Raw genomic sequence first — 10,933 nt, forward strand, 5'->3', positions numbered from 1 at the left:
ATTAATATTTTATGTGCAACAACAGCATGCTGTCTCAGTGGCCTTACACATGATTTTAAATCTATTTTTTCAAACTTAATGATTTAAATGGGGATGATTGTACTGAGAATAACTTTAATCTTTTCTTCAGCTGAATATTGTTTCCGTGCTGTTTTGGTGTATTTTAAAGAGTTGGCAGTCAGAATTAAAACTGCTGGATGAAAGCACTGAGAACAATGTCTAACAGACTCTTCCGGAAGCGGTGGGATGTTTCCGTTATAAGAATGTATAAAGTGAGTTATAATAGTCTTATCATGTGACACCCCCCCCCCACATACATCTCCAGATCCTCCCTCTGAGAAACTCTTGAAACTTAAAATATTCATATTTATCCATGTGCAGAATATAGTGTGTTTGATTATAAACTAGAGTTTGATTAGACATGAGAGTTTTAATTCCACTCTGGAAATAAACATTGAACATCTGAAATCCAAATCCTCTCACAGACATTTTATTGACTTCTAAAATTCGAGATGGTCTTTTTGTAACTTTAATGTCTTTGGGGCTTCAGTCATTCAGTAAGATATAAACAGTGCAACTTTTAAAACATCAACAATCAGTTGATCAACACATTATAATACATGAGTTGAAGGGATGGAAAGGGACAGTTCTGGCGCTATATTATGTATAGAATTGGAGAATATTTTAACATGAACATAAAAGACAAAACCATAAGACAAAATCAGAAAAAGACATGAACAAGAAATCTACTACAATTATGATTACTTTATATGCAGTAACACATTATACCCTGTCTACACCAGAGGCGAGGGCTGTGTTCAAAGCAAACAGAACACATTATAATAAATGGTTCTTCTGTGTACACGGGATGTGCCGTGTTGTGTAGTGCAGAGTGACAGACAATAAAAACAGTAAATGGATACATTGTTCTATTTCTGATGTACTGTATGCGTTTATGCTGTTTCCCTCAACAGAACAAAAGGATTTGGAAGATTCTTATACACAGTGTAAAGAAACTGCTAGACTTACTGGGTAGAAATGTATATAAATGTATTCAATTTATTGTGAATAATTAAAAGTTAGACCCATGAGAACCCATCAGAATTGATGCAGAAGTGTTGTGCTCTTATTTAACTTAATTATAATTAATGGAGTTATTATTTAATAATTCCGTGAATTAGAAGGTCATTTCCGAAGTGTTTCATCAAGACCCTTTATTGCTGTTATTACATTCATTCCTCTCGGATGGAGACAATTTTTCCTCGTCGACAGATGAAAGACATTTAAATCTCTCTACGGACTATTACTGAACTGTTTTTCTTGAAAGACTGAACAATTGAGGGTTGAAATAGAAGGATATCTATATTTCATTGAAAATTGTTGATTTTCTATTTTGATTTACGAATGACATTGTATGTTTTTTGTATAATTTAACACTGATTGATTCAAAGGAACAAATAGAGTTGCAACAGAAATGTAAGTGCTTATATCCAATATTTTGGAGTTAATCAAATATTTTGTGAAGTGTAAGAACTTACCTTGCTGAAAACCAAGGGAAGGGTTACGATATCTAAAGAAACAAAGAGTGGCAACAGAAAGTTGAGTAACCAATTTAATTTGTGAAAATATTATTTTTTTCCTCATTTACATTGTTTTATACTAATTGAAGCAACTTACCTGTTGTGTGCTGTTAAATACAAATACAAGTTGCGAGTTGCTAATCTCCAGAGTCTGGGTCCGTTCACTGTTGTTGTGGCATCTTTCTCAGCAGCGAATCTATTCTTCTGAGACACTGGTCCAGATTGGCATAAATTACTGACCAGAGACAGTAAGCACTACATTAGGATAAAGCACAGCAAACTTCAGCTAGTTGTATACATTGATTTCTGCTTGTTGTGTTCTGTAGCTTGCGTTGCTTTAAAACTATGGCCCAGATTTACTAAACAGGGCAAATTAGCATGAGAGCGCAATTCCAAAGAAAGCGCTAATGGGAGTGGAAATTTCTGAGGGTGATTTACTGACAATGCGCAAATGAAAGAACACGGACGCAGCCAGATAATTTCCATTATTTGCGTCTGAAAGGGAAACTCCTTCAAATGCATATTCAATAAGGTCAGGTGCAAAAATAACTGTGTCCACGCCTTTTCAGCACTAATTCTTCAACTGCACATCTTTAGTAAATCCTGACAATATTATTTTAATGGCAAAAGTCGGTTTGCTGCTACATACACCCCAAAGGCTATTTTAAGAGCCACATCACAGAGTGTCTTGTAGCAGAGTGGTAGGGGGAGCAAATAATCTCACTTGGTGACTCTAAACTAAAGAAGAGCACCCAAAGCTATGTCTTAGAAATCACTGGAAAAGCCTCTAAAGGCACAATATCCAACTACGCCACCCCAGAATGTACCAGGGATAACGGTCCCAAAAGGACACACAGGTTTGTTATAATAGTGAGCTAGAGATGGGGGCAACATATAAGAACATAGGCTTTTATTTCATTCACCATAAATAGGTAAAATCTTCAATTACACAAAAAAAATCAAAAGAAACAAACAAACACATAACTCGCTAATATTAGTCTGTTTCTCTCTTATTCCGAGGTCACCGTAGCCCGCAGATCCACTCTGTATCCAGATCAGATGGTCACTGCAGTCACCCGGATCCAGTACGTATTCAGACCAGATGGTGGATCAGTACCTAGAAAGGACCTCTACAGCCCTGAAAGACAGCGTGTATTGTTAAAAGCGCTATATAAATAAAGGTGACTTGTACAAAGGGACTACTTGTAGCAAGAGGAGATCGCCCATAGGCTAGTTACAAACACAATGGATATCAAACCACACTACTCACACACAAGCACACATGTGAAAAGTACAAATAAAACACAGCACACAGTGCAAACACCCCCCTGGTAGCTGCAGCAATTAACCCCTCCCACTCACAGGACACCCAGCCCCATACAAGTGTATATATTGTGGCGAGTATCCCGAGTCCAGATTAGCGTCGCCCTGGAAACGCCGCTGCCACACTGATCTGCACAAAGAACACACGGCGGGCTAGAGTGAGCGGCGGCAGGTGGGCTTGAGTGAGCGGAGGTGGGCGGGCTTGAGAATGGCGCGGCCGGCGGATTCGACGAAGTTGATGTATTTCCTTCTTTATGCACCAAGAGCTTGCAACACTCCAAAGAGAAAGGAAAAATTAAAATCGCACCATATGACCCCTTTAAACTTTTCACATTGCGTTTATATCCTGGGTTCATCTGCTTGCCTGTACAATATGCATCATCAGTAAAGTGTATACTGAATTTGGCCTTTAAATATCACTGTCTTACTAAATTACTACTTAATGCAAACCTCATAAAAATAACTGGCGGTCGGTGGAGGAAAGCTTTGTTTTGCCCTCCATGTGGGCGTTCCTGTAAGGGTGTGATGTCTTGTGAAAACTATGAATACACCAGTTCTTACCACGTAAATGTGTAATGCACATACCTGGGAACAGTAGGCAGCCCACGCCAGCAGATAAGAAAAGCACGAAGTTATCCTACGGTGTCAAATAAATTAATGTTAGCAAGCACGAGCAGAGATGGGAAGTAACAAAGTACAAATACTTCATTACTGTCCTTCTTAAGAAGATTTTTCTGGTATCAGTACTTTACTTCACTATTTATTTTTTTGGCAACTTTTTACTCTCACTCCTTAACATTTTTTTTTTTTTTTACACAAATATCTGCACTTTCCATTTCTTACATTTTCAAACCAGGCTACTTTAGTTCATTGTGCGTCTTTTTCAACCTAATGTAATACAGAAAACACAACTCCCCACTGTTTCCTGGCTATCACACACCTCAGATGTAGGTTAGTCTATGAAGCTACTACTAGCAAGAAGGATGGCTAAAATTATGGGTGAAACTTTGCCAATGTCGACATGACAGAGAAATTAGACATTCACAGGGCTGTACTGGGCGAAATATGAAGAAAAAAATCGGTCTGTTCGATTAATTAATTTACCACATTAGCACGCGTGCGATAGTTCTGCATGTGTGAGCCTGTTTATATATATATATATGTTCTCCAACAGAACATTTAATAACATGTATTTAGTCCAGATTCACTTAATAACATAAGTCGAGTGTTTGAAATAACTTCCTTTTGTGATCTGACATGGTTTCATATCACAGAATGAGGCATAAATCATGCCTTTATAGTATTCTATACAGTGATAAAAGTCGATTAACACTGTATTATAAATATACTTTATTTATTTATTTTTTTTTTATACCTGAGATGGCTTGAAGAACACAGATGAACCATATATTGTCACAATTGTATGTTTATTGTATTGACGTTTCATCAGGTAAAACGTCTCTATCGGCATGTTATTCAGCTACAGCATTAGCTGGATGTCTTTGTCCATATTATGGATTTCCTGGAGTGTCTTCAGTTCTGTTACTTTTGTAAGTCTCACATGTGGAGTTTCTGCTCTCTGACTACCAGTATGAATGAAACAGACATTACGTTGAGTGTGCACTCATTCATGCTCACACAGCTCATTATTTGGGTATAAGTGCTTATACCTGTGAATTCATACAAAAAAAAAAACTATGATTCACTTACCCCATGTGTACAACATTTGGTTTGCATACTTCATTTGGCTGTTGAGGTGTTTATTACAAGACGACAATAAAGAAAATATACAGTAATAATGTCATAAAGGTTCCCAGATTTGGCAGACATGTATAGTACATGAACATCATCAACTCCAAAACAAACATCAGACACCCTGTACTTATCAAGTCCAAGCTGCAGCTGTCGGTTTCTCCTCCAGCCTTCTGCGTCTTCTCCTCAATATGAAGTCCATCACTTTCTCTAGCCTAGTGGACCATAGTCTCAGCTGACTGCATTGTGTTTTTTCCCTTACTTCCTTACTTAGTGGCTGTGTCATAAGGCATCCTGCTTCAGTTTACCATTTATGTACAGCACAGTAACAATAATCTAATTTTAACAGATGGTGAGATCGGTATTATGAATTTATAGGCTACAGTAAGTATACCTGAAGCAGCTGCATTTTGCTGTTTAAGTGCTGGTTTAATAGAAATTATTTTAATACACATGAAAACTCAATCTTGATGCGCACAAGACATGGAAATAAAAACATTCAGGGCTTTACTGAAAACATTTGGGGCTTCAGCCTCCTTAGCCCACCCCTAGCACTGCCCCTGGTTCATGCTATAATTTACTTTGGTTGTAGTTTGTATTAGACCTAGAATAATTTAATGGTAAGATCTTCAGAGGGTAAATGCTATGAAAGAACGGAAAGACTGTTTTGGTGAAGGTGGTTGTGAATGTGTGTAGATGTGTGTTAGTTACAGGATCAGAGAATGACACTGTTCCTCTGTCATAGTCCAGATCAACTCTCACCCTCTGAAGCACCTGTTTAACTGGAAAGCCAAAGTCTTCAAACATTTTGTACTGCACACTCCAGATATCAGTGTTAAAGAAATCACCTCCCTTCCTTTGGTTTGATACTGTCGTTATTCCAAGACCCCAGGATGAACCCTCTTTAACCTCCACATCCCAGCAGTGTGTTCCTGAGTTAAAACCCTCTGAACCCAGGACACAGGGATAGATGTCAAATCTCTCTGGATTATCAGGAACAGGTTGCCTGATGTTGCTCCATCTCACACTGGTCAGATCATCAGACAGGACGAGATGTGGCTGAGCTGTGTTTGGATCCAGAATCACAGGAGCTGAGGAGAAAAAAATCAACAGCTGCTTTAATTCTGATGACCATACACAGATTATTATGAATTATGAGACTGGACCAAATGACAAAACACATCAGACATATCTTAATCTGTAAATCTTCCCCCATGCATCATTTCCAGTGTGTGTGTAAGAGCTCAGATCTTCTCCAGACTCACTGTTCTGGACGATGTCCTGCATCTTCTTCCAGACTCTGAAGGGCAGGTTGCCCAAGTAACGCGGCACATCAATCAAAGCTCCAGAAGGCGTCTGTGGATCCGGCTGTGATGAGATCTGGACTCTGGAAGAACATTCAGGATCAGAACTGCAGTGGCTTTGGATCAGAAGCAGAGAGAGCAGAGACAGCAGCAGATCACTCACCTTTCCATTGAGACTGGAAACTCCTGCAGAACAAACACACCATTGATCATCAACAACTCAATCAATCATCAGTCAATCAATCATCAATCAATCAATCAATCAATCAATCAATGATCTGAAATCAGACCTTCAGAAAGCAGACGTCACTGGCTTTCATCATCTTCTCCATGTCTTTGATTATGTATGAAAGATCTGAGATGTGTCTGTTGATCTCCTCCAGCTTCTCCTTCATCATCTGCTTCTTCTGCTCCTCTTCCTCCCTCAGTGCAGTGATTGTAGCTTTTTCTTCATCTCTGAGAAACTGTCGAAGCTTCTTAAACTCCTTCTTAATCTGATGCTCTGTGTGATCATCTTGAGACTGAAATCAAACCATATCCACTTCAATCTTCTGATTCAACATCTCACATCATCTATGGCACCAGTCAAACGTTTGGACACACTGAATTTATCATCCTGTTGTTTGATGACTTTACTATTGTTGTAAAATGTGGTTAGAGAATAAATGAAGCATTTAATGCTTTTCTTATGTACTACTGTACACCCAAAGCACTTTGCAATCATACAGCCCCACTCTTTTTACAAGAAGTGCCACCACAGGACCTCGGTTTTAAAGGGGTCATATGATGCGATTTCAATTTTTCCTTTCTCTTTGGAGTGTTCCAAGCTCTTGGTGCATAAAGAAGATCTGTAAAGTTGCAAAGACTAAAGTCTCAAATCCAAAGAGATATTCTTTATAAAAGTTAAGAGTCAACCACACCTACCTAAAACGGCTTGTTCTAACACGCCCCCACATGTCTACGTCACTGTGTGGGAAGATTTGCATAACGCCGCCCAAATGTTCACGCAAAGAAAGAAGGCGTAACTTTTATTCTCGCTGTTGTATTGTTGTTGCCGCCGCCGCTGTGTGTGTCGTTGTGAAAGTGAAAATACTTTGTTTGGCCTTCCAAAAGAGGACGATATCCGCTTCGTCATGCCTGGAGCTGATCTGTGCTGGTCACTGAGGAAATACATCAACTTCGTGCTGTGGATCGCCGGATCGGCTTTCACCGTGGACGAAGCGGAGTCCAGCCCGGGGTCGTCACATGTGGTTGCTGCAAGCCCGCCGGCCGCGCCGTTCTCAAGCCCGCCCACCTCCGTTCACTCTTGGCCTCCGGCAGGGCCGGAGTGGGACTCATTTTCAGCCCTGGAGTTTCATGCCTTAGACCGGCCCACTTTGTTTGTTTTTTTTCTATGTATTTTTTAATTTTTTTTGTACTGGCTTTTTCCCTTTTCAGTGCCGCCTTTGCACTTTCTATTATCCTTTTTTATCTATTATTTTTTGCTCGCATATCTCCAACAACTAAGGTCAAATGATAATTACATCATCATTAGGGTTGCCAATTAACTTCAGAAATAGAAAATAAGGGACAATTGTGATTCTTTAAGAAAATTGCGTTTATTCTTGTAGAAAATAAGTGTTTATTCTTTAAGAAAATAAGGGACAGAATAAGGGACACTCCAAATATTTGTACTGCACCATAATGTAGGCCTATATCTGCCTGCAGTTAAAAAGTTCTCAGAAATAATCACATTTGTTTTGCTTAACCCATTTATGTACAATTATTCTAATTAATGCTATGTCTGCCTGCAGTTAAAAAGTTCTCAGAAATATTGCTTAACCTATTTATGTACAATTAGGCTATTCTAAAAATAATTTTAATGTCATACAAAAAATGTAATCGGCCTGAGTAAATTGTACAATTATAGAATTGTGACTTCACAAGTGTAACGTTAGTAATTTAGGAGGTGAAAATGCTGTGATATTACAAATGGCATGACATCTGAAAGCATAACAACTATGAACAAGTCTATGAAATGTCAGTCAATAAAGCATTAAACAATGCCACTTAAAGTTTTGAACTCAAATAATATTGCAACCATATAGTCTTTGAATGAGTGAAAATGCATATTTTCCAATTAAAGAAAACTTACGAGAGTGTAGGCTTAAATAACGAGGTCCAAGTTTAAGAATACGCTAAACGTTTTTTTTCTCTCTCTCTCTATTTAAAGCAGCACTATGTAACTTTTTCTGTGTTCAAAATTTGCAAAATGTATATAATGAGCGAGTACATCATGAATTCATCTTCCAAACCGCGTTTTTGTCTTATTCCAAATCACTAAGGTACACTTAAATAAGTACAAGTTTATATTTGGACTATTGTAGCCTGGTCGGGTCGTCACTGCTGCGGAGTAACACATACTTGCGTGAATCGCCAGAGACATAAACTTAGAGAAGTAGCTCCGGTTGGAATGTTCTTTCGCGGGATGTGTGCAGTTCTGTTTATTAACCGCTAGAGCGCCAAAAGTTACAAAGTGCTGCTTTAACAGCATTAACTTTCAATGAAATACGTCTTCCCTCAGGTAGATTGAATGTTTTCCTGCCTTGCTGGATGTTGGGCTCATGATCAATAAGTTGTTTGCATTCACCCAAACTGATCAAAAATCAAAATCAAAAAGCAGACGGTGAAGGGAATTGCCACTAGAACGAGTCCTGCTCTTCAACCCAGTGGAATGACAACACCGGCCCTCGCGGCCAAAAAAGCAGACCGGCCCACCGGGAATCTTCCCGGTGCTCCCGATTAGCCAATCCGGGCCTGGTCTCTGGCCTCCGCTCACTCAAGCTGGCCACCGCTCACTCTAGCCCGCCGTGTGTGACGCTGTGTTTCGTTGTGAAAGCGAAACTACTTTGTTTGGCCTTCCAAAAGAGGACACAACTAGAAAATCAGTGGTTAAGTTGTATTTACAACACTGTTCCAGAACAGTTCAACCCAAATATTCAGATGTGTGCAGCACATTTTATGGAGGACCGTTTCCTGATCCTGGGAGAGTAGACTACAATGCCGGCTGTTCTGACTCACAGACTGTAAGTACGTTTTCATATTTAAAGGATTTGCCACTGATGATTCAAACGTGAGTTTTGAGCAGTGTAGAGTAGCGCTTGTTGTGTGTCATTTCTCCGATCACAAATGCAGACATGGTTTTATGTTTACGCGGCGCGATGCAATGCGTAAAAAGACAGTATAAGTCATTATAATCAGTAATTATGTCCTTAAACCTTAACCTTAAACCGCATAAACACATTTCATTACACCAAATACACAAAATAATGTTCTTTTTAGCAACATCATATGACCACTTTAACGTCACACCGAGTTTTTTTTTTAATTGAGTTATAGTTTCCCTGTCACTATACTGGAGCGTTAGAACCCACACAAACTGCAGGGAAAGATTAGATGTGTTCAAACTTTTACTAATAGTGTATGTGAATGGTAAACTCTGTTGGGATTCTTGAGTATTTGACTCTTGATTTTTGTTTCCTCACCTTGATGTGTTGAACTGTTTTCTCAAACTCTTCTTTAATGTTTTCTTTGTATTGAAGTTTCTCTTGTAAGGACTTCAGTGCAGTATTGAGCTCCTCCTGGAATATAACAAAATTAGAAGATATAAAACATTAACCGAATATAATGTGTGTGATGGGAGAAATGGAGCTTTTTGAATCTGTGAATCAATTGAACCAATTGTTTGCTTCGTGAAATGAGTAGAAAAATCCACATATTGACGACACCTGCTGGTCACAATGTTGTAAATTAAATGATAACACAGCCTAAACACGTAAGCTGATGACATCTTTCACAAATCAGTTGAAAATATTTCATGAAACTATGATTGAATAAATGTATTTAAAAAATAATTAATACTATAAAATATGAATTGTATGCATAGCTTGTGTTATAAACACCCTTAACTAATTTATCAAGATATTTGTCTTACCTTATAAGTTGGAACAACTTCACCGACGGGTCTGAATGTGTGATTGACGTGTTTCTGTGAATCTCTGCACACTAAACACACCAGCTGTTTGTCCTCCAGACAGAAGAGTTTGAGTTTCTCACTGTGCAAACTGCAGAGCTCCTCAGACTCTGATGAATGCCTCTCTTTTCTCTCCTTCAGGAGCGACTCACACAAGTTTTTTAATGCAAGATTACATGGAGGTGCATCATTTGAACATCTTCTCCTGCAGACAGGACACTCCTGAGTTTCCTTGATTTTCCAGAACTGTTGAAGACACTCTTTACAGACACTGTGACTACATGATAAAACAACAGGAGCCTTGAAGATTTCAATACACACGGGACAAGAAAGTTCTTCTGCAGAAAGTGAATCCATTTTCACTCTTTACAAATAATCCATCAATAACCACAGGAATTACAAAATCTGTTGTCTATTCAAAAACAAGCTTCTCAAAAATCCTTCTTGATCTTATTTCGTTTTTGATTTTGTCCATATATCCAGATAAGACAGAAAGCAGTGGAATAATGAGACAGTCATTTCCTGGTAAGTGTTTTGAGAGGGTAAAGTTTCTGCATTTTTATTATCTTACTGATTGTGTCTTGTGTACTTTGACCCTTTCCTGCTGTTTTGAATCTGAGCTCAAGATTGTTATTTTTTATTTATTTTTTTAATATGAATGATTGTCTGTCATAATTGTTAGAAAACAAAATAAAGGTTTGGAAAGAGACAGCTCTGGTGCTTCAAGTCTGTGTGAAGACGCTTATGTGTACTTTTAAAAATAAATGACCGAATTAGAGAATATTTGAACTGTCCACTTCATCCACTTAATTCAGATTCACACATGAAAACAAAATACAACAAAGCCCAGGTACACACTGCACAGCTTCACGAATGACAACTGCATTTAATTGCAGGAGTGAATCCTCTCATTCTGTGTTTGGAACATGACTCACTCCCAAAACGCTGATGATTGACACACA

General features: G+C 38.5%; 1 protein-coding gene across 1 annotated transcript; it reads right to left on the bottom strand.

Moving 5' to 3' along the window:
• Positions 1-5,225: 5,225 nt before the first annotated feature.
• On the bottom strand, positions 5,226-10,328 carry LOC107696319 (tripartite motif-containing protein 35-like). The gene is made up of 6 exons (XM_016496603.1): positions 9,933-10,328; positions 9,484-9,579; positions 6,250-6,480; positions 6,123-6,145; positions 5,921-6,042; positions 5,226-5,746 (listed from the first exon to the last, which is right to left on the bottom strand). Exons 1-6 carry the CDS (start codon positions 10,326-10,328, stop codon positions 5,226-5,228), a joined length of 1,389 nt encoding a protein of 462 aa, XP_016352089.1.
• Between the last annotated feature and the right edge of the window lie 605 nt (positions 10,329-10,933).

The sequence above is a fragment of the Sinocyclocheilus anshuiensis genome, unplaced genomic scaffold (assembly GCF_001515605.1).
Source record: "Sinocyclocheilus anshuiensis isolate Anshui unplaced genomic scaffold, SAMN03320099.WGS_v1.1 scaffold62, whole genome shotgun sequence".
In the NCBI taxonomy this organism is placed as follows: domain Eukaryota; kingdom Metazoa; phylum Chordata; class Actinopteri; order Cypriniformes; family Cyprinidae; genus Sinocyclocheilus; species Sinocyclocheilus anshuiensis.